Source organism: Pleurodeles waltl, chromosome 1_1 (assembly GCF_031143425.1).
Source record: "Pleurodeles waltl isolate 20211129_DDA chromosome 1_1, aPleWal1.hap1.20221129, whole genome shotgun sequence".
NCBI lineage: Eukaryota > Metazoa > Chordata > Amphibia > Caudata > Salamandridae > Pleurodeles > Pleurodeles waltl.
In genome coordinates, this window is record NC_090436.1 from 83,013,800 (window position 1) to 83,039,041 (window position 25,242).

Sequence of the window (25,242 nt, forward strand, 5' to 3'; positions counted from 1 at the left end):
ATCTGACTAATTTGTTCAAGCTAGCTCTTTCCACTGGCTCACATTCCTGTCAATCAGAAAAAGGCAGAGAAACTCATTCAAAAAGGAATTTTTGGACATCTGGGTAGTAGATCATTAAAAACTCTTATGAGAACTGTTGCTAAATCATTATTTGTCTAAATGGAAAATGCCACTTGGCTCATGGCAGCTAGGTCTTCTGCCTGAGCGTGGCACCCAGACAACACCATCCTGGTGGAGGACTAGCTTGAAACATGCTTCATAGGCGATTCAGCAGTTATGTTCAGTTTAGAACTATTCTACAGCTTTCAGTACCATAGGGCGTGATATTCCTGTAACCAAACTTGCAGAAGTGATTTAGATAGGCACTGTGGCAGGGTGTTTCATCTTAATTTTGTAAAAACGTCACCATTCTGATGGATACACCTACCTGTGGATTCCTCACCTAAAGAATTCTCCCCTCGCGCCAGCCCTCGACGGAAATTTCTTCAAGCTCTGCATGTCGACGATGACGTCACAATCGCCCGACTCCACGCGACGCCACATGACGTCATCCAGGCAATAAGAAGCCCTCGTCGACGTGCAGACGTCAGTTCCCTTTTTTCCGTGCCCGAAACGGTTAATTCTTCGAGGCTCACAGGGAGCTACTGTTTCCAACAGCGGTTACGATGTCGCAGCCTAGAAAATCCGGCTTTAAACCTTGTAGCCAGTGCGGGGGTCGGATGTCGGTTACTGACCCCCACGAAAACTGCCTCTGGTGTCTTAGTTCCGACCATGAGGTCGAGGCATGCGGTTCGTGTCAACGCATGAACCCTAAGACACTTAAGGAGAGGGAGGCGAAGTTGTTCTTGGCCCGGTCCAAGAAGATGAAGGAGAGGCGTCATAGGAAGTCTTCATCGAGATCTTCGAGGTCTCGTCACCATCATAGTGACTCTCTGCGCCGTCATGGATCTCGGCGCTGATCGAGCAAGGGATGGTCCAGATCTAGATCGGCTTCTCCGTCGGCTTGGCGACGTCCGACGTGGGAGATAAGCCTGACCGTCACCCCTCCGCCTCCGACGACCCCGACGTCACCCGGGTCGGTCTTTGAGGTTGAGCCTCGCCTGAGGGTTCTCCTGGCCAGGAGTTACCTGGACCCTCTTCGGCAGCTTTGCCGGCGCCGGTGCAGCAGTACCCGGCTTTCCCGACTCCGGGATCGGATCCTGCAGCGTTTTTAAACGCTATGTATAACATCTTTACTTCCATGACGCCGGGTGGAAGTCATGCAGGTCCGTCTGGCCCTCTGGCCTATGATTTGGGTGTTCCGGCGTCTTACAGGTCGGCGCCGTTCACCCCGTTTTTATCTGCTGCACCTGAAGCGGCACCGATGCCTATGACGTCACCCAGGATGGCTACACCGGTTACGGCGCTGTCGGATTCACCTCGGATCCGATCGACGTCTAAGAACCCTTTGGAGCCAGAGCCACCGGCTTCGGATGGATCCGAGGTTCGGCGCCGTCGAAGATCTTCGGCGTCGGCTGACGCCTTGTCGACTCCAGGCTTGGAGTCAAGACGCCTGGCTCTTCGTCTCTTGGAGGAAGAGGAGTACGCGAGGCAACACCTGGAGGAAGGTGAAGTTATAGAGCCCTCTGGTGACTTCCAGGGACTGGACTCAGCTAGTGGCCTAGACACTACCCCGGAATGGGATCTGGCTTCCCCTGGAGAGGTCACGGAGGAAGCTGCTTCTTTCCACGCAGTCATTCGTAAGGCTGCAGACTTTTTGGATCTTCCTCTTCCTACCGCGGAGGTCAAGAGAAAGTTATTAACAGAAGTCCTCCATCCGACGTCTGCTTCTGCTGAGCCTCTTCTACCATTCAATGAGGCTCTGCTGGACCCCATTAAGGATATCTGGCTGAAACCTGTGTCCACCGCTGCGGTCAACAGAGCGGTGGCTCGGCGGTACAGGACGGCGCCTGGGGATCCGGTGTTTCTTTCCAGACAACCATCTCCGGAGAGCCTAGTGGTGCAAGCTTCATGTTCATCCAGATCCTCTCCTGGCTTGTTTCCTGAGGCCCCTGCGGACAGGGAGTCAAAAAAGATGGACCATACTGCTAAAAAGACATTTTCATCTTGCAGTATGGCCCTAAAATCTTTTAATGCCACATGCATACTAGGGCGTTACATCCATGCCCTTATGGAAGAGGCGAAGGGCCACCCTAATTTGTCCCAGGAGATGCTGCAACTATTAGCGGATGCTCAGGCGGCTGCGACGCAAGTGATCCAGTCTGGATTGGACACTTAGGACTCGGTGGCTAGGGCTATGGGCACAACCATAATCTCTAGGCGGCAGTCTTGGCTTCGGTCATCTGGCTTCTCGTTGGACGTGCAGGCCACACTCCTTGATCTTCCGTTTGATGGAGAGAAGCTCTTCGGCACAAAGGCTGACTCTGCCCTGGAACGTTTGAAAGAAAGCAGAGCGACTGCTAGGTCTTTGAGACTCCAGTCGTCGGCCTCATCCTCCTTTAGAGGCTTTCGGAGATTTAAGGGATTTGGACGTGGTTCCTTTCGGGGAAGATTGCAAGGACCACAACAATCTACTTCTACCCTGCCTTACAGATCCTTCAGGGGCAGGGGCAGAGTCCGTACGAGAGGAGCCACCTTTCAGCACTCTGCCTCTTCTTCTTCCTTTGAGGGGTGCAGCAAGGAAAGCAGCCGTAGTCCTCCACCACTCCCTGTCCATTCGTCTCCGGTAGGGGGGAGACTTGCCTCTTTTCTTCCAATGTGGGAGGTCATAACATCGGACTCCTGGGTCGTCGACATTGTGAGGAAGGGGTACGCTCTTTCGGGAATTCCCCCCTACCTTTCCTCCCCGCCCATCCTACTGTTCGGAAGACCATCTTCTCCTATTACAGCAGGAGGTATTATCCCTATTACAAAAAGGTGCAATAGAGTTGGTTCCTGAGCAAGAGAGGGGTCAGGGGTGTTATTCAAGATACTTCCTGATTCCCAAAAAGGATGGTCGGCTGAGACCAATTTTGGACTTGAGGATTTTGAATTGGTTCCTCAAACAGGAAAAGTTCAAAATGCTGACCCTCTCACAGGTTCTTTTGGCGTTGAACGAAGGAGACTGGATGGTGTTGGTCGATTTGCAGGACGCGTATTTTCATATTCCGATCCTCAAATCGCAGACTGGGGCGAGTTCCATAGGATATAATGGACTCGTAATGCGGCTGGTGGTATATCCGCCACTTTACCGTCACTTTTGGGTCGGATTAACACCTCCTCCAAAGTTGTAATAACCCCCTAAATCTGTTCGGGAAAATTCTCCCTGCCATCCCTTTTCATTTTGCACAGGTGATCTCTGCCAAACCTCTACTGCTGCAAAAGCATATTTATTGCATCATCAGGATTACAATAGCCAAAATGCACCATATCCAAATTTTAGCTGCACAAAATGCTCCTGGACTGAGAACATTTTGCCAAAAAGCAGCACCTAGTGCTGGTTGCTGCTTAATCAGTGAGCTCTGGTTAAGGTTGCCGTTTTATTCAAGGAATATAACATGAAGCAAATAGTTTGTCTTCTATAGAGGGCCTCCAACCATGTGTCTCGTAGATTGCTGCAGTTGGATTCTGATTCTTCTCCTCGTGGTTCACAATTCAAGCTTGTGCATGCTGGAAGAAGATTGTTTGATTCATTGGCCTTAAACTCTACATTTGTCAGCCCATTCACTTATTCAGGGTTCAAAATGTGTTCTCGGTCAGAACTTTTCTGTTCTGTTAATTGGCACCTCTTATTTCTTATGAAGGTTTTGCAGGATAAACAGGGTGAACAGTTGTATGGCTTGGTACCAAGGTTATCCGGAGTGAGCAATGCCACGCTTCAAGAATGTGCAGGATCAGAAACTGTATGTTTTTTTTTTTGTTGCTGTTTTCACTTATAGCCCTGAATTTCTTACCAGAAAAGATGTAAATGTGCACCTGTTAGGTTAAAACCTATTCAGATCACAATCGCGGTAAAAAATATACCTGTAGGTGATGTAACCTTAATCTGGAATTTCCAGTCAGCATTTCAGCTGTCATACTCTTGGATTTATGTATGTCTATTAGCGAAATAAACCAGGAGTGAATAATTGTGTTATAAAAATTAGACATAGAACATCGGTCTACAAATGTTTCACGACTTAATGCATCAAAATGTTGCTTCTTCTGGGCTTCACAAATCTAATAATATTAAAGGAGAATCTAGATTTCCCATATGTTTGTTCAAAAATTGATGGAGCAAATTTACATTTAAGCATGGCTCCTGTTATAAGAATCTTAAGTAGCAGTGTGATAACTGAAAAGGCATGTAAGATTCAGCATCTTTAATCCTCCAAAAGAGACCAATAATCCGAGGTCTATGAACATCCGTGGTTTGTATAGTTTCACAGATGTTATAATTAGGGGTGGGTGAAATATTCAGTTCTGCCTTCAGAATTAGTGGATTTTTGGCCACTCTGCATAACTGTTTAATATGGAGTTCTGGCCAAATTCTGCCAAACACTGTGTGGCTGACCTTCTCCTGTGAAGCTCCAGAATATGCGAGCCGGCAAGTGCGAGCAAGATTTGGCATTCCCTAGCACGATTTTCGAACACGAGTGTTCGCCGGCAGCTGCAGTCGGAGGGCTGCCGTTGGAGTAGAATTGCTGCTACTCTGGAAGATTTTCTACTCTGCTGGCAGCAAAATCAGCTGTAATTGCTGCATGCTCTTGTGCAACACGTGGTGCCGTTCATGCTGATTTTGAGTGCTGTTCCTGCTGCCGTTGCTAACTTGCAGTGCAAGCTGCATATTTTCCACCCATTGGTGGAATTCTGCGGTATCTCTTAGAGTTTTTCTGTAACGCCGCGCAGTGAAACTCCGAGTTCCGACTACCCCTCGTTATAAATAAAAATAAAAAAAATCTATTTCCGCTAACCCAAGTTAAGTGTCTGCTTACACTGCTATATAAACTTTTAAAGCACCTCCTTTCAATAAAAACTGCCATGTAGAGCAGTAAATTTGTATTTTTTTATGTATGTATGTCCCTAGCAGATACATTAGTATCCAAGACACTATACTTTAAAAAGAAATGAAGTATGTTGTGGAACTTTCTGAAGTCTTTAGTCCTTTTAAAATAGCCTCTACTTTGAAAACAGTGCTTGTAATGTATGCATGTACTTGCGCGATGGGACTTAGAAAATGCTTTCAAAGCAAAGGAGAAATAATTCTTTTCACCCTGTTAAATATTTAGGTTTGTTGTTTCCTGCTGCAGACTAACACTCTCACCTCCACTCTATCACTTGGGGACATTTACACTATCTGATCAACGTTGCTACCTCTTTAAATGCCTGAATGTGGCAATCAAGAGATGAGATGTGACCAGTTAACTTTTGCCAAGTGTCAAATGTGGCATTGCACTCTCCACCTCTGCCTCATTGCAGAGGTGGAGACTGCCCTGTTGCACTGATTTTAAGGACATTTGTCCTCTTTCAGCTGCAAACAATTTTGTTTTCCAAGTAAGATTATTATACTGAGATAATTATGTGACTGGTTGGTAAACTTATGTTCATTCAGAAGACAAAGTAGCATTGAAATTGAACGTATCCACTGCCCCTAGATATGGCTCATATTTTCATGCTTTAAACCACTTGTGTCATGCACTGGTACATTTAAAATACAAAGCTACAGACTAAGGTAACTGCTTGGAAATATCTCCTCATGATCACGCTTCCTATATTTAAACAGCTTTGGCGAGTTTTAAGAGGTCCTGTCATTGGGAATAACTAATTGTTTGAACAAGACTGCATTACAACTAAAGTCCAGTGGTCAGTGTTGAATCTTAATCATAACCGTCCTTCCAGGGACTTTAAAATACATTACTAGCCTGTAAGGAAAAACAGCAGTTTTGTTGATCTCCTTGTAAACTAGCTGATGCAAGCTCAGAAGGCTGTGCCAACAAGAATTCTATTTCTGGACCACTAGATTAGCAGATCTGGTTAATATAAACTTTAGTGTAAGAAAATGTCCTAACTGGACTTTGAGAGATTACACATGCCCATAGTTTTAACTGTGGGTGATTGTACTACCAATCCTTTAGAGGTAAGTTAAGAAACTGCTGGTTGCAAATCTGTGAATTGCCACTGTATTCATGAGCTTCGAGTTGGCAGACCATCAATGGTGTCAGTCATTCAGAACATTACTCGGAATCAGTTATGAGGCATGATCAAATGAAACAAAGCTTTTCAGTGACTAAGAGTATGTCCACCTGTGTTTCTGTTTGAGGTTGTGATTGATTGCACTTGTATACAGCACACTCAAAAAAAGTTATTTTGGCACCTGCTGCTGATCAGATTTAGAGTACAAATAAATGTAAGGCACCCAAGTAAATTAGTAGTTTGTTTTAAGGATTTCCATTAAATCACTCTTTTGCAGTCTGATGCCATATTATTATCTGGTACGAGTCAGATTGTAGAGCACAGCAGTTGCTTAATTTCTTAGTAGAGCAGGTGTATTGAAATTGCTCCGCGTATTGGCTCCTATTAAGCATGTACTGAGTGATGAGCACTCACTGATATTGTGAGTTCAAGTTCATACAGAGCACAATGTGAGCGTACAGTTTTTTTCTGATAAACTACATAATTATCAACCTTCCAGAAACTCTATCATTTCACAATAATGATGAAACATAATTAATCAAAAGCAGGTATTAAATACTACATATATGTTCATGTAAACTTGATTACCATATGGACAGGATCAGAACATTAAGAAAAAGAATGTGCATTTCTTTTTATCACACTTACTAACTTTTGATAAACTACAGAAGATCTGGTTTACTCATTCAGGTGTCAGGTGTTTCTTCCAAGCAGAGTTGTTAAATTAGATATTTATTCTTTTACATTTAGCATCTGTGGGATGATTAAATATGGTCTCCGTGTGTAACAAAGTGAGGCAAAAAATGTAATCAATAGATGTAAGCAATATTTGCTAATATATCTTTCTTTTAACAGAATTCCATCCAGGAACACACTGATTATTACATCTTGCATACAACTTGTTGAATGTAAACTGTTTGTTTATCTAGGAACTGGGTGCCCTCTCTCTCGATGGTTACTTTCACCTTTGGAAGGCCGAGCACACGTTAACAAAGGTATTACATTTTGTACCATAACCTAGTTTTCAGTTTGTAATGTTGCACTGTGTCCATTCTTTGACCAATCGCATATGTTTATTTTATACTTCTCAATTTACATGGTTTGTTCCTGCTTTATACTGATATAACTTGTCAACCACACTAATATAGTAGAATTGGGAAGAACAATCCCTTTTAACTAGAATTGGCTTTAAACTACTCAATATGGAATTAGGAAGCAATCTCTCTCTTACTGGCACCTGTAAAAGACACAGTCCATAAACAGTGTTCACTTTTCTACAAGTCTGCCCCACCATCTCACCCCGATATACAAGGCAGCATTCTGCTTCTTTTAAAAAAAAACTTTTTTTAGAGGATCATATGATGGCATCTGCATCTTTATTTATCACGAATTTATATAGCTCGGTCGTAAACCATGGTTGGTGGAACAGTTTAGATAAAACATTTGCGATAGAAATCACAACAATTGACAAGGATAATTACAAATGGGTATAACATTTTATTCAAGTGTCTTTAATACATTGTTCAGTTTTTTGTACTAAGCTTCAAGATAAATCAATCCAAGTATACAGCTTGGTGTAAGAGAACAACTGGTAAGTTTAAAGAGGTGGAAGGGCCTTTAAACATTCTTACTTTATTAAAAATGATAAAAATCCTGTGAGTTACACCTGAGGGAACAGGCAGCATTGCAAGTGTTGTACATACGTTGACAAAGTGTGCCATGTAAAAAGGGCTTATTGCGCTGGCCTTTATATTTTAACAAATTTTTGCTCTTTTTAAAATTTATTTTAATAACTTTCTCAACATGGGGACATAACTTATTATTTCGTAACTGTCCTCTGCTTTAATTAACAGAAACCTTATGGCAGGCAATTGAGGTTTAGTTCACAATCAAATAAGTATCAAACCAGTATGTGTTATTTTAGCTTCGTCTGCTGATGCTATAATGTCCCCCTAGACATCTGTAGCAGGCAGTAGCTTAGGTCTTCTTTTTCTGAAAAAAGGAGGAAGACTCCGCGGGATCTGTTCTGTATGCCCCAGGGACATTATTTCCTACCTTTTGCATGTCACCTATTCCTTCATTCAGCTGCCTTTGCAGCCTATATGTAAAATAGGGATCACCTGTTCCTTTTTAGGCCAAGCGTAACCGTACGACCTCTTGTATACATTTAAGTATACTCCTTCTGTGGGCTTAAAGCCATTTTATTTGTTTGTTTCAGTGTCATTTAAAAATCCTACTTGCTAGTGGTCAGTCATGCCTCTTTATCCCTCCTTTTTCTCTTTGGGAGCAGGGTCCAACTACTGTATAATTACGCTTTGTTGTGTTTATCTGTTCTTTGGAGTATTTTTTTTTCTTCGTTTCCTGCTCATGCTGGGTGAAGTTTCCCTTTTCATTTGCACAGCATTCTTGCTCTCAGCTTGGCTGTGCTGCCACGCTGTTTCAGGAAACAGGGCTGTAAATCAGGCTTATCTTGGTCACATTTGCTAGGCATTCAAACACCGAGGTCATAAAACAAATGCCCTCATCACTGCTTGTTTTATTTGTATTTCTTCCCCTCCTCATCTGCCTCCTTTTACACTGCTCACTTAAGCTGAAGCTTATCGTGGTTCTGAGCGATTTACCAAAGTCTTCCTTCTTTGAGGTGAGACGTGTTGGCTCCATTTTGTATTGCCAGCCTTACTTCAGAACGAAAACATTCTCTAACAGGGAGGCTTTACTAAATCTATTTATGTCAACAACCCATTGGACGGAAGGTCTTTGGAATAAATTAGGACATGTATGTAACAAAGCCATCCTCCCCCTTTGTCTGTTGCACAGCACCCGCTCCCTCCCACACTGAATCCCCTCCGAGTGTGTGGTGGTAGTGGTATGTGATCCCAGGGGTGGGCGAGTAGACAAACTGCCCATCGCAGCTGATTTCTGAGGATTTACCGTGAATCTTAGGAAAGCCTGGCTTCAGTCAGCCATGTTGCGAGTAGCACCAGTAACAGTGGTCATTTCACCATTGTTGCTTAAGAACCAATTTGCCCACATTTGCAGAGCAGATGCACATTTACAAGAGGAATAATTAATTGATTGTTTCGTCACACTAGAAGTATCATTGAAGCTACAGATGCATTGCTTTGCATGCTGTGCTCTCAGGATTGCACATATGGAAGTGTGTGTGTAAGTGTAATCTGAGACTGGTTTAGTGTTGTCTGCAGCCTTCTGTGCCTTGGCGTTTCTGAAATTGCAGAAAAAATAATAATAAAAGATCAGTAAGGAACGAATAACTTGTTTAACATATAGTTACATACAGCATGCTTGCCTTTTCTACTCGCTGTACTTAAGACCTCACTAGTAACCAATTTTACGATACTCGATTTACCCTCTTTATCAGGGTTAAAGACTGTGCTGGCCCTCCTTGATTTCAAACCTTTGAACTCAGATATCCACGTACGTCAGCAGCAAACCTTAACTCACTCAGGCATACTGTGGGCATGTGCTGTGGCCATCCTGCAGACCCACACCTCACTTGACACCAGTTTTCTTTTTGAATTGTAGCTATCCTTACATGTATGTGCCTAGAATATATTCCCAATTAGAGGTAGGTAATTGTGGCAACCTGGTTGCAGCTGGGTGAGGTAATTAGGGTGGGGCTAAATAAAGGTTGAGGAAATCTTTCAAGGCAGTTTCTCTCCATGTGATTTTTTTCACGTGAAAACCGGGCATATTGCAGAGGAGGCACATGGATAACTGATATAAATTTGACATTAGTGTACTCTTCATCTCTGCCTTTCTTAATGAAATGAATTCACAACCAGACAGACTGTCTTTGTCATTTGGCCTCAGAATTCATGTTATTGTAGTCCTTCACAGAGGTTCTTTGTAAGGGTGGAGTTACTGTGTCCTCCCTAGCATAACTTCAGCAATGCTAAGTGTGTAGTGTAAAAAATGTAAATTAGCACTTGTATAGCGCACTACTCACCCGTTAGGGTCTCAAGGCGCTGTACTCATACCGCTATGGATCCCCTCCTGGCTTTTCCCTGTGAGGCGCCCACTCCTGAGCACCCCCAGGGTGAAGCCAGGCATCCAAGCGCTGTTGGGGCCGTTGTGGAGATTAAGCAAGCTATTGCCCAGAGTTGCAGAGTGGTACCCATGAATTAGATTAGGCACCGAGGCGAGAATTATCTGGTGTAGTGTAGTGTATCGTCTGTTCATATATCAGCTACACTCCAAACCAAAACACATGGGTAAAAGACATTGTCAATTTCAACTCTAATAGCTTTAACTCTCATAAGTGATAGACCTATTACATTGCAAATGCTTGTTTGGCTTCCAGTAAATAATACTTTCATGGAGGGTCTCGCAAGGTTGATTCCCCTTGAAGAGTACCTCCTGCACCTGTGTTGAACTTCAATGTTGTCCTCACCAGACTCATGGGAACCACATTATTAACCAATGAATTCATGCCCCCTTGGTGGCATTCCTATTAGTCATTACCTCTCTTAGAAGAATTAGTGAACTGCAAGTGCCAACATGTCTACAAGGACAGGGTAGTTCTGAGAACTTTTCTTTCGTTTTTCACTAAGCTGGTGTCGCCTTTCACCTTAACCAAACCATTGAACTTCCAGTTTTCTTTCTGCTTCGAGAAATCATTATGGAGAGAGCACTTCACACGCTGAATGTGAGATTTTATACCATCAATAGAAACAAAACATTTTGAAAAGCAACTCAGTTTTTTTTATTTTTCACACAGCTGCAAAAAGGGCAGCCTACATCTAAAGCAGGTATGCCTAGGTGGGTATCTAAATATATTCAGACCTGCCATTTTAAAGAAAAACAGGTTGTACCTGTTCCACCTGCGGCAGAGTCCACCTGTAAACAAACATTGGCAAAGCCAATAGGTTTTGCCTGTGCAAGTCCTATTGGCGTTGTCAGTGTTTTTTAAAGCCATTCTAAAATGGCTAACATCCTTTTTTTGGACATTAAAGTAAAAAATAAAAGATGAAGTGTGCAGTAGCTCAGAAAGAGAAGCGAGAGGCCTGGAGGCACTTTTCAGCTTCTGGGTACTCTTGAAAACAAGCTGCCAAGAAGTAATGTTCCTGAGCTATAGCTCTGTCTGCTTTACATTCCCTTGACACATCATTTGATTCCCTATCAAAGCACCACACCGCGATGCAGAGCCAAAAACAGGAGCTGCTGAAGGAATTTGGACTTTCCGGTGATGCGGAAGATCAAGCTGGAGGTTCAAAACCCCTCCATACGGCCCATACCCGCAAATGATAACACCAGAGTTGGTATGTGTTTTGGAAATTCTTTGGCCGCAGTTTATTGAACAGTTAGTTTACAGCATGCCCGCCCTGCTTTTATGAGGGCCATAAATCATTCTGTCAAGTTGTTGCGAGCGATACATTGCCATGTTTGTGGTTCACCTTGGTACATTTGTGTCATACCTCGCTTTGCCTTTCCGCTTAACAATGACTTCTTTGTTACCTGCCGTCGTTCCTTTGTTTTCAATCAATCTCCCGTTTGGTCTTTAGCCGTTATTCCTTTTTCCAGTAGGAAGGTACTCGTTTCTTTAGGCTTAACTCGCTACCTTTGTTTAGTCCTTGTGTCCCGCTCTCTGGCGGACCCGGGCTGCGAGTGCCGTGTTTTCGAGTACCTACGCTGGCTTCCTTACCCTGCCGTGAGGCATCCCGAGGTAAGTAGCCCTGCCACCCCGCTGCGTTGGGTGTGGCGAGGTTCAAAGTCCACCCACAGAGGATCGGACATTGAATTCCTCGAAGGAAGCCCAGACGAAAGACTCCCAAAGAAGAAGACAGTAAGAATTGTCGAAAAGAGATCAGAAAAAATCAACAAAACCCCCAAAGAGCTCAGGGGGAAAAAGCACCTGAAAGGCAATACCTCAAGGCAGCCCAAACATCGAAGAAAAAGATGATCGAGGGTCAACCAAAGAGCCCCACAGATCCCACACCAGGGATACTGAAGAGGACCGACAGCTGAAACTGTTAAGACCACAATTGGCGAAGGGCACCCTGAAACCAGCAGGGAAGGAAGTGCCGAAGACATTGGAAAAAGAGATCCCAAGGGTATCGGGGGAACACACATTGAAAAGAAAACTTTTGGGGGAATGAAACGCCGATAGGGCGTTGGAGGTGGAGAAGAAAAGACACTGTCTGGAGGCTGAAATGGCAGCGCTCCTACAAAAGAAAAATTCATTTGATGATGCAGTGAAACAGTATTGAAACCCACTGAGACCATCAAAGACCTCCAGAGACGCAGAAGCCGCCCTTGAAGCTTTGGCAACCCCTGAACCACATTAAGAAGAGGTGGAGGAGTTGTTCTACAACCCTGAGGGGGAAACAGCAGTGGGAAGTTTTGAGGATGACTGGCAGGACCTCAAAACTGAGAGCCCCGAATAGGAACTCAACAGCTTATCCCTCAAAACCTTCACCCCCTGATGACATCACATGCTACAAAAGCCTGGTGGAGTGGCAGCAGACACCAATGGGGGGTATCCCTCGAGGAAGAAAAAGGGGACTCATGCTTCATGCCCGAACACTCATACCAACAAGCAATAGAAACCTACTCCTTCCCAAGGATGGGAAGCCTTCAGGGATCCAGCAACAGCCAAAGGAGCCACAACCAGGGTGGAGAAGAAATACAAGCCTACCCCCAATGGATATGAAATATGTACAGGGAAATGCAGTGGCGAGCTCAGAGTGTCCACTGCAAGAACAATGCACACTCCGCCACAGGCCCCCCTCCAGAGAGAGAGAGAAAAAAAAAAGACTGAACATGGTGGGGAGAAAGATCGAAAGAGAGGCTACAACACAGTGGCGTATATCCAACTCGAACGCATTCTTGAACAGATTCAGTCATCAACAGTGGGATGAAACTGAGGAGCTCATGAAGAAGCTCCCAGAGACAGATAAAAAGAGTGCAAAAGCCGTGATACAGGAAGGAAAAAACAGTACAAATGCATGTTTGAAATCCACTCTAGATGCCGCACTGACACAGCGAGCAGGCACATATGCATAGGAACAACTCTGAGAAGGCACGCACTGCTCAGGATATCTGGCTTTAAACCAGAGGTACAAGCCTCCATAATTAACAAACCCTTCAATGGAGAGAGCTTGTTTGGATAAGACGTGGGCGAGTTCTTACAGCAAATAAAAAAGGACGATGAAACAGCCAAGGCAGTTGGGGCATTAAAGTTCAGAGGAAGCTTCAGGAGAGGAGGCAACATCAGAAGGCCCACAGGAAGGGGAACCTTTACCTCCGGGCAGCAACAATAACAACAGACAACCCAGGGTAATACATCACAGTTTAACCAACAGACCAGATACCAGTAGTGGCAACACCCCACCAGACAGACCTTTCGGGGTAGAGGAAGAGCAAGGGAGCAAACCCCCAGAGAAGGGGGAACAACCAAATGATTCACAAATGCTCACAAGCCCCCACACTACACCAGTAGGGGGAGGAATGGCACGGTACCCACAAGAGTGGGGAAACAATTGTCACAGACAATTGGATACTTGACGTGGTGTGCCACGGCTATTGTATAGAACTAACAAAGACACCACCAATAAATCCACCAAGGCAGATGGGGTATCACTCAGCAGAGCTTACTCTACTAAAAGAACTCTTGCTGAAAGAGGCAATAGAAAAAGTTCCAGTGAACAAGTTAAAAAAAAAAAAAATAAAAAAAAAAGGTAATTACTCGCCATGCGATAGATGGGCCATACATACTTCTCCACAAGGAAAAGGTGGTTCTCAGAACAAACCCGCAATACCTACCAAAGGTGGTCACCAGGTTCCACATGAATCAAACCATAGTTACCAATTTTCTTTAAAAACTTGCAAACCGAAATGGAGAATAAAACTGCATACACTGGACATAAGAAGGGCACTAGTATACTATTTGGAAGAAACCAAGTGACTCCGCAAAGGTAACCAATTTTTTGTTGCATATGCTAAGTGCAACAAAGGGAATCCCGTCACAAAGGGGACCATTGCGCAATAGGTCGTGGAGACAATTCAAACATGCTACGCAACGGCAGGCAAACAACTGCCACAGTGCCCACAGGAACACTCAACAAAGAAAAAGGATGCAACCCTGGCATTCATAGGAAATGTGTCCGTAGACACCATTTGCGCAGCAGCAACATGGGCATCCCCTTACACATTGACAAACACTATTGTGTGGACATCCAAATGCATAAGGAAGCCCAGGTGGGACAAACGGTACTGCAACACCGTTTGTAAGTTCATAATTTCAACTGAGCCAACCCAAATAAATGTGAGAAACTGCTGTACAATCTGATGCACAGCATGTGAATCCAGAAAAGGATTCATGCTGCAAAACGAAATGGTTACTTTTCAGTAGGAGTAGTTTTGCAGCCTGAAGAGTTTCAAATGGATTTACATGCGACCCACCCACCTCCCCAGAAAACAGAACAGGACAAACATGTATTTAAAAAAAAAAAAAAAATCAAAACAAACGGAAGAACAATCCAAAGATGGCTACAACGCACAGGAACTTCCAGGTTGCCGTCTGACATCATATGGGGACGGACCAAAAAAACAAATGGTGGTCCACGACGCCCAGGAGAGGGGGGGACGGGGGGTGGCAATTCCGGACCCAACCACAAGATGGCAGTGATGCACAGCATGTGAATCCAGAAAACTCTTCAGGCTGCAAAACTACTCCTGCTGGTAAGTAACCATTTTGTTATTGCCTAACCTGAAATATTGGTTGAATTCAAACTAGATTTTGTAAATACAGCTTTTTTTGTGGGGACTTAAAAAAAACAGTAGCTAGTTAACCCATGTTAAAAGAATGTCCTGTACTCCAGAGAGACGTATATTTAGTGTATTAGGATTTCATAATTTTTAAATGGTATGAGATTTTACTATAAATCAGTATTGATGGATTTTTTTTTTCTAGCTACTTTCAACGAAGTTGCCATACTGCAGAGAGAATGTGTGTCTGGCCTATGGTCAGGAGTGGTCTGTGTATGCAGTTGGATCCCAAGGACATGTATCATTTTTGGATCCGAGGCAGCCTGCTTATAATGTGAAATCTGTGTGCTCCAGAGAAAGAGGCAGTGGTAAGGATCTTCGTAGTAGCTTACAACTGCAATGCAATAAAAATGCGGATCCAACATTGTAGCCTACCTGGAGCTTCCTTATACCTGTATTGTAGATTTCCTCCATTCTACTTAACTTAAGTTTTCTTTTTTAACACTCAACTCAAGAAGATGGGGATGTGTGCATTGGTTCAGTTTTACTGTCCACTCTATGAGCATACGTTTTATTGGTTTTTATTACTTCTCTTTAATTCTTCTGGTAAATTTGTCCTTGTGTTCTTCATGGGACACAGTTTCTTCATTTTATGGCTCTTCCTTCAGGGAGTAAAAGAACATGATTAGCTCATATCACTGAGGATTTTTACCATTTTGTGCCATCCCTGAGCATTGTTTATTGTGATGAAGGATTACAAATCTGCTAGAATTACAGTAGTTGCCTCAGGCAGGAAAAGTGCTCTAAGTAACTTGACGTAGAACGTAGTTTTGCACCTTTTTAAGGCACCTATGACGTGATATTTTTCTGCATCTTGCATGTTAATGTGTGTAGTGAAAATTCCCTCTCTCTCCATCTAACTGTCCAGGGTTCGCCTAAAAAGGGGAGTTGACTGCAGCATTTAGATCATCATTTTAATGCCAAACAGACTTAACCACACAACATGCACATTAATTGTGTTTAAGTAGCCCAGCCTTTGATGGAACTGCATGTTCTCCAGTATTGGCTCTTTTTTTATAGATTTACATGCTTCAATCGTTCCCTGTCGAAGTGGGAGTCCCAATGTATCATTAAATAGCACTATAGAGACATTTTACATATAAAACCATGTTAAAGTGCATTTACTTTCACAGTGAATTCACATCATTTGAGCATACCTAAAGTCCAGCCAGTCAGGCGATATCAGCCTTTAGAACCCTCACCACAGAAGCTCCAGTCTCTCAGATTTTCTACTGCATATCAGGTGAAGGGAGTCTCCCCGAGCTCTGCTCATTTTTTTCTTCTTTCCAGTTTTAAAACGTTTTAAAATGTCTGATGTCTGATACTTCAAAGAAAGGACTCTTTAGATACTCTTGTGGTAAAAAGAGACTGCATGTAGATGCACATGTGAATGACCCACGTGTACATAATGTAGGCCTATATTATGGCTCCAAGAGGTCAAGTCACAGAGAAATACATCTTCAGGTGAAGATAGTGACACCTCAGCTAAGTCTTGCAAAAGGGAAAGTTCTCATGACCAGAGGACCTCTGAGGAAGGCAAAAAAAAAAACAAAGACTTACCATTATGGCTCACTACAAAATATTCAGAAAATGCAGAAAACATCAAAATTCTCCCCCAAAACTACTTCCTCTGAGCCTAACACACCAACTACTAAAACTTCAGACCATCCAAATACTTCTTCAGAACCGCTGACGACAAGGCCAAAAATTAATGTAAAGGCACAGTCGACTACATCTTGACTGTCGACAATGCTGTTGTCAATGACAGCACCAGTTAGCACTGTCTCTGCAATAATGACGACTTAAGCCGTCAAAGTTCCAATCCCATTGACGAAGATTCTGACGACACCACTGTCAAAGACAAGACCGTTGTCCACAACCCCACCATTGACTATGCCCAAGCAGTCAACCTATACCTAGATTCTGTCATCGACAACACATTCAACGATAATAAAAATTTCAAAGACCTTCTTAAGGCCTCAAGAGACCTCCCCAAGAAAAGTTTTGCAATACCTCTCAAGCCACCTACTTTAGGGGATTCAGAGGATGAAGGTTCATTTGGCCCAGCACATAGTCCATCTGAGCTTCCGGTGAAATACCGGGAAGAGGACGATGAAGAGAAGGAAGCAACATATGGCCACTACTACAATTCAAAGGCCAAAAAGACGTACCATGCCATTATGACTATCCAGACGCTCCACCTAGACAGAGTGATGTCCAAGTAACTCTTTCACTGGTGCAAGACTTTCAAGCTATGCTGCAGGACTACCGTAGAAGGTTCCCAGAACCTCCACATAATCAACCAGCGCCTCTGCTGCTACCACCATCTGCTCTGGCAAAACCTAATCCTCCTCCAGTGACACCAATAATGACGCAGGCCTCCAATATCGCAGCACCACCAAGAGACAATCCAACTTCATCTGAAGATGACTGAGAAGAGGGTGAGGTCCAAGACACCCATCTGCCCCATGATGAGTGGGATGATTATCTGCTCCGTACTTCATCGCTACCAGCACCGTATCCTTCAGATTCTCCTCCAGAGGACATTGGGGACTTTCATAACTTGATGGAAAGAGCTGCAGCAAGATATTCACTTGCCTATTTTGGTGAAGCAGTCAGACTGCTTCATTTACAACTTCAAAGAGCAGACACTGAAGTGTATTCTGCCATCACGATAATTGATTATATATGAGAAGAGGGTATCAAGCTGATGCTTCATGCATAGACAAGTGCAAGGCCCCTGAGGATTCTTTCACTTGCCTAACAGGACATCCTAAAGCAGACTTAGTGGCCTAGCAAGCGGCGCAACTGCGCTCAAAATACCCTTCCACTCCAATTTCTGCTCCACCTGACAGATAAGGCAGGCGCTCAGATAACATCAGGAAGCGCTTCTCAACTATGTCTGCCATTACATTTTGTGCGGCCAGTTCTTTAGCCATCTTAGGCCATTACGATAAGCAGATATCGTGAGACATCGGCACCCTGATGGATCTAGTGCCTGAAGACAGGAAGTCAGAAGCAAGGAAAATCTTGCATGAGGAGATCGCACATCCTCTGAAATAATTGGCTGTGCGATGGACATCACTTCCACTGGCTTCAGAAAATTGGGAGGAGCAGCAGTTTTACGGAGGCAAGACTGGCTAAAGTCTACGTCATTCAGGCTAGAAGTACAGTCTAAAATACTTGACATGGCATATGACTGAGAGACACTATTTGGGAAACACGTGGACACTTTGCTGGCCATCAAGACTGATACGGACAGTGCAAAAGCGGTGGGCACTTTGCAATCACGCAACCAGATGGAACTAAACAAATTTTTCCACTTTGGGGCGAACCAGAACTAGACCTCTTTGCCGTTAAAGAAAAGAATAGATGGCTCTTCTGTGCCAGTCGGTACCCACTCCCAGGATCGTGGGGGAATGCCTTTTTGGTAAGATGGTTTGGGATATATGCGTGTGGTTCCCTCTCTCCTCATTGTACCAAGAGTTTTCAGCAAGATAGAAGTAAAGAAGTGCCGCCTCATCCTGATTGCTTCCGAGTGGCCCACGCAATACTGGTTTACAGAGCTTCTACTTCTGTCAGCCCAAGCCTGTTCATTTTCAGACCAAGTGAACCCTGCTAACAATGAACCAGGACCAAGTTCTACACCCGGACTCAGACTTTCCAAGTATATGCATGGCTCCTGATTACAGAATGTGAATATTCCCAAGAATGCAGGGCTATCCTTGCAAGAGCAAGTGCAGAATAAACTAACAGATTGAAGTGGAAGAGATTCTGCTTATGGTGTTAACAATCCAGTCTGCATCACCAGAACAAATCTTGCCTCTCTCTGGTTTGTTCAGGTTTGGTGCATGTGTCTCTAATGGTACATCTTGCAGCAATATCTAGATATAGACGTTCCTCACAATCTCTTTCGCTGTGCCCCAAAAGGATCGTCAAGCAGTTCATGAAAGGGCTTTTGTGAGTTTTTTTTCCTCTGGTCCAAGCTCTTATACCGGAATGGCACCTTAACATCATTCTCCCCTAACTCCTCAAACTGCTGTTTGAACCAATTCACAAAGCAGACCTAAAATTCCTTACTTGGAAGGTAACTACACTGTTGGTGCTAATATCTGCTAGAACAGTGAGACACATACATGCGTTCATAACCCAAGAGCCTTTTCTCAGTTCGCAAATAATTGTGTCTTTCTATGTAGTAATCCAAAATATATTCCATCGCAGTGTCCGCTTAAGGAGCCTAATCCGACATCACCAGCAGAAAACATCTCTGCTTACATAGACATTGAGATGTCTTAATTTCTATTTGCACCGTGCCAAACAGTTTCGTAGAACTTAGCAACTTTTTTTATTGCTTACAAACAGTCTAGACAAGGCACACGTGTTTCAAAGGCAACCATCGCAAGATGGATCTCTGCAACTTTACAGTTCTGCCACTCCAAGGTGAACAAACCGCTTTCCACAAAGGCACACTCAACAAGGGTAAATTCCACGTCGGGTGCCCTGTGAGCAGGTGTTCCTTTGGAACAATTTGTCGTGGTGCAACGTGGAAGAGCATCCACACTTTAATTCAGAACTATTGCCTGGATTCGGCACACCACAGTGAAGCAGCAGTTGGACAGGCAGTGTTAGGGCATCTATTTCAATACGATGAGCCTCTTTTACTTTGAATGCTACATTTACTCGATATCTAATATTGTATTAGACATTCTATTTCTATATTATTGCATTCAAATATGTGTATTATTTTACAGCCCACCATCCGCAAGGCTGATAATGAATACGTAAAATTGCAAAAACTGCTTGCTATTCTGATTCACACATGTGAGTCAATGAAAGATACGATACTGGAGACAAAAATGAGTTACTTACCTCTAACTACAGTTCTCCAGTATTGGTCTCTTTCATAGCTTCACATGCGACCCAACCACATCCCTACAGAGGTTCCACTTATGTCTTGACGTTACTTATCTCACTTGTGCTAGAAAATCTGAGACACTGGAACTTCTGTGGTGCAGGTTCTAAAGGGTTCTGTCGCCTGATTGGCTGGACTTGGGGTCATTTCAAATAATGTGAATAAGCTGCACTTTAACATTGTTTTATATGTAAAAGTTCTCTATTCTGCTATTTAGTGATACCAATCACTTTTTTTTATTTTTATTATTTTTTTTTTTTTTTAACTATTGTCGCTGTCATTTGTCGGTTTCATATTCAGTTACTTTCCTGCTCTTTTTGTGTTTCTCTCCTCTAGAACGTAGCTTCTTTATCATCCTTTTCATTACCTCACTTGTATCCTTCCGCTGCTCACACTTGGGGTTCTACTTCTTTATTTTTCATTAAGCACTGCGTAAGTTAGGTGTTTTCTTGTTGTCTTCCTCGTGTGCTGTTGACCCCTCAAATACCCACCCCCTGTATGCTCCATATCGCTCCCTCCTCCCCCAGTTTCTCCATTGCTTCCTTTACTTGCTCTTGCCTTCTTGTGCTGCTCCCTCCTACTCCATATTGCATCCCTCACCCAGCCTTTTTTTGTATTTCCCCCTCCAAAACCCTGGCCTCAAGCTCATCTGTTGATTCGCCGGCCACATCACTTTGCTTTCTCTACCTTCTGCCCCACCATTGCTCTCTCGCAGTTCTTTTGAAAGAAAAAAAAAAAAAACAAGAAACATTTTTGGAGAGCCCTGCTAATTGCTGCCAGGCTCGTCTGTTTTTTTTTGTTGTTTTTTTGTGTGCTTTCAAGCACGTGAAAAGTCGTTTTTTTGTTATGTACCACTCCAAGTGGCGTCCTCCATCTTTGACAAAAAAAAAAGGGGGGAGAAGGTTGAATGTTGTAACTGAATGCCCTGTATATTGTCTCCTCAACATTTGCTCCTTTTTACATTGTCTATGCAAAGTAAAGATAGTCAACTTCTGTGCAGTACATAAAATAATTAAAGGGTACACTAATTTGTTTTTGCATTTGGTGGACATATATCTGTAATGGTTGCATGTGTGGCTTTTTTTGTTTTGTAAACAGGTATCCGATCAGTTAGCTTCTATGAACACATAATAACTGTGGGCACTGGCCAGGGTTCGATGCTGTTTTATGACATCAGAGCACAGAGGTTTCTTGAGGATCCAAATGTCGCTTGCTATGGACAGAAGCTGAAGCCTGGCGGAGGTGTTTTGAAGCTGACCACTGGGAAAGGCTGGCTGGTAAGTTCATGAACTGCTATCAGTTGCCAAGATTTGTTAATGATGCTGCAGATATTTTTATGCTTCCATACTGTACTTGACCAGTTACACACCAAAGTGTGCTGCAAAAGATGATTTTTTTTTTTAATAAAAACTATTGATGATCATTCTTACATCCATACGAGCTCGTCTTTGCTTCAGCCCTTATTTAAACTAGCAGTATATCGATAGTTAGCAGACTATCGAGAATCGTACCAGCAGTTACTCTATCATGTACAACCCATTGCAGTCATGACCCAAATGGCAGTTTGTCATTGCAAATGGCCCTGTTAGGCAAGTTGCTAATAAGTCGAATCACTGAAAAGCACATCAGAAACAGAGCTGACGGCAGCCCCATTTGTCACTCAAACGCTCCGCCAGTATCTGTGATATAAATGTATATAATCGAAACAGTGTGTTCGATGGCATCTGTCGCTGTAGATACGCATGTTCTGCAATAGCTCGCCATCTGGTGTTGGGCCGGAGTGTTACAAGTTGTTTTTCTTCGAAGAAGTCTTTCGAGTCACGGGACCGAGTGACTCCTCCTTTTGTCTCCATTGCGCATGGGCGTCGACTCCATCTTCGATTGTTTTTTTTCCGCCATCGGGTTCGGACGTGTTCCTGTCGCTCCGAGTTTCGGAACGGAAAATTAGCTCATTTCGGAAGATTTTCGTCGGTATTGTTGCGTTCGGGATCGGCGTACTTAGATTCAACACCGCATCGAAGATCGAAGAGCTCCGGTGCCCTTTGGGGTAGTTTTTTCGATCCTCCGTCGGGGCCTGGTCGGCCCGACCGCGTGCTGAAGAACGCCGATGGAACGGACCCCGTTCCGTTTCTGCCCCAAATGCCACAATAAATACCCCTACACAGACCAACACTTGGTCTGCAACCTGTGCCTGTCACCTGAGCACAGCGAAGACACCTGCGAGGCCTGTCGTGCGTTCCGGTCCCGAAAAACACTCCGAGACCGTCGAGCCAGAAGACTTCAGATGGCGTCCGCTCCGACAGCCCAACGGGAGTTCGAGGAACAAGAAGAGGAAGGTACCTTCTCGATCCAAGACTCAGACTCCGAAGGATTCGACGATACACAAACCGTGAGTAAGACGTCGAAATCCACTCAAAGGAACATTTACAAGGCCCAGGGGACGCCACTGCCACCAGGCCATGGCTCGACCCATAAAATCGGTGACCGACCGTCGGCACCGAAAAAGGCCCAAACAGTGCCGAGATCGTCCGACTCCGGTCGAGACACCGGCACGCAGCCTTCTCGGGACCGAGAAAGTGCTGGAGACAAGCCTCGACACCGAGATGCCGGTGTGGACACGGCTCGACGCCGAGACAGCGGCACCGAAACAGATCGACGCCGAGAGGTTTCGGCCCCGAAAAGGAAAAAAGTCACGTCGGAGCCGAAAAAACACGCAGACAAAGTTTCGATGCCGAAACAGACTGCAAGCGACCCAGCTTCAGGCTCTTATACAGAAGAGCACTCGCTAACCTCCCAAATGCAGAAGCATAGGTTTGAGGAAGAGCTACAAGCAACTGATGTAGACCATACGCAAAAGCGTATCTTCATTCAGCAGGGGACAGGAAAAATAAGCACCCTTCCCCCCATTAGGAGAAAGAGAAGGTTGGAGTTCCAGACGGAACAAACACCACAACCAAAAGTGGTGAAAAGAGTTACACCACCACCCTCTCCTCCGCCCGTGATTAACGTTTCACCAGCACAAACTCCATCACACTCCCCAGCTCACACCACCATGAGCCAGGGTGACCAAGATCAGGACGCATGGGACCTATATGACGCCCCAGTGTCAGATAACAGTCCGGAGGCATACCCTACAAAGCCATCTCCACCAGAAGACAGCACCGCGTACTCTCAAGTGGTGGCTAGAGCAGCACAATTTCACCACGTAAGCCTCCACTCAGAACAGGTCGAGGATGATTTCTTATTCAACACACTCTCCTCCACCCACAGCTCATACCAAAGCCTGCCTATGCTCCCTGGTATGCTCCGGCACGCAAAAGACATCTTTAAGGAGCCGGTCAAAAGTAGGGCAATCACACCAAGGGTGGAAAAAAAGTATAAGCCGCCTCCTACGGACCCGGTTTTCATCACTACACAGCTGCCACCAGACTCTGTCGTTGTAGGAGCAGCTAGGAAAAGGGCCAACTCTCACACATCTGGAGATGCACCACCCCCAGATAAAGAAAGCCGCAAGTTCGATGCAGCTGGTAAAAGAGTCGCAGCACAAGCTGCAAACCAGTGGCGCATCGCGAACTCCCAGGCACTACTTGCGCGCTATGACAGAGCCCACTGGGACGAGATGCAACATCTCATTGAACATCTGCCCAAGGACTTACAAAATAGGGCAAAACAAGTGGTTGAAGAGGGACAGGCCATCTCCAACAACCAGATACGCTCCTCCATGGACGCTGCAGATACAGCTGCACGGACAATTAATACATCTGTAACTATCAGAAGGCATGCATGGCTCCGAACGTCTGGATTTAAACCAGAGATTCAACAAGCAGTTCTCAATATGCCTTTTAATGAAAAAGAACTGTTCGGTCCAGAAGTGGACACAGCGATTGAGAAACTCAAAAAAGATACAGACACTGCCAAAGCCATGGGCGCACTCTACTCCCCGCAGAGCAGAGGGAATTACAGCACATTCCGTAAAACGCCCTTTCGAGGGGGGTTTCGGGGTCAAAGCACACAAGCCAGCACCTCACAAGCCACACCGTCCAGTTACCAGGGACAGTATAGAGGAGGTTTTCGGGGACAATATAGAGGAGGGCAATTCCCTAGAAATAGAGGGAGATTTCAAAGCCCCAAAACCCCTACTACTAAACAGTGACTCACATGTCACTCACCCCCTCCACACAACACCAGTGGGGGGAAGAATAGGTCATTATTACAAAGCATGGGAGAAAATCACTACAGACACTTGGGTTCTAGCAATTATCCAACATGGTTATTGCATAGAATTTCTTCAATTCCCTCCAAACATACCACCAAAAGCACAAAATCTAACAACACACCATTCCAATCTCCTGGAGATAGAAGTGCAGGCACTATTGCAAAAGAATGCAATCGAATTAGTGCCAAAGACACAAATAAACACAGGAGTTTACTCACTGTACTTTCTGATACCAAAGAAGGACAAAACACTGAGACCAATCCTAGACCTCAGAGTAGTGAACACTTTCATCAAATCAGACCACTTCCACATGGTCACACTACAAGAAGTATTGCCATTGCTAAAACTACACGACTACATGGCAACTTTAGACCTCAAGGATGCTTATTTCCATATACCAATACACCCATCGCACAGGAAATACCTAAGGTTTGTATTCAAAGGAATACATTACCAATTCAAGGTACTGCCTTTCGGATTAACAACCGCACCAAGAGTCTTTACCAAATGTCTAGCGGTAGTCGCTGCACACATAAGAAGGCAGCAAATACATGTGTTCCCATATTTGGACGACTGGCTAATCAAGGCCCATTCGTTCATACAGTGCTCAAATCACACAAATCAGATCATACAAACCCTCTTCAAACTCGGGTTCACCGTCAACTTTACAAAATCCAACATTCTGCCGCGCAAGGTACAACAATACCTAGGAGCCATAATAGACACATCAAAGGGAGTAGCCACTCCAAGTCCACAAAGAATTCTAAATTTCAACACCATCATACAACGCATGTATCCAACACAAAAGATACAGGCAAAGATGGTATTACAACTCCTAGGCATGATGTCTTCATGCATAGCCATTGTCCCAAACGCAAGACTGCACATGAGGCCCTTACAACAATGCCTAGCATCACAGTGGTCTCAAGCACAGGGTCACCTTCTAGATCTGGTGTTAATAGACCGCCAAACTTACCTCTCGCTTCTGTGGTGGAACAACATAAATTTAAACAAGGGGCGGCCTTTCCAAGACCCAGTGCCACAATACGTAATAACAACAGATGCTTCCATGACAGGGTGGGGAGCACACCTCGATCAACACAGCATACAAGGACAATGGAACGTACATCAAACAAAACTGCATATCAATCACCTAGAACTTCTAGCAGTTTTTCAA

The 25,242-nt window shown here is 44.3% G+C and overlaps 1 protein-coding gene across 1 annotated transcript in view; it reads left to right on the forward strand.

Moving 5' to 3' along the window:
- DCAF12 (DDB1 and CUL4 associated factor 12) overlaps positions 1-25,242 on the forward strand; it is a 150,652-nt gene that overhangs the window by 100,785 nt on the left and 24,625 nt on the right. Inside the window, exons 6-8 of the mRNA XM_069216673.1 lie at positions 7,080-7,145; positions 15,083-15,245; positions 20,948-21,126. Of these exons, the coding sequence (XP_069072774.1) occupies positions 7,080-7,145; positions 15,083-15,245; positions 20,948-21,126 (408 nt within the window). The remainder of the gene's footprint in view (positions 1-7,079; positions 7,146-15,082; positions 15,246-20,947; positions 21,127-25,242) is intronic.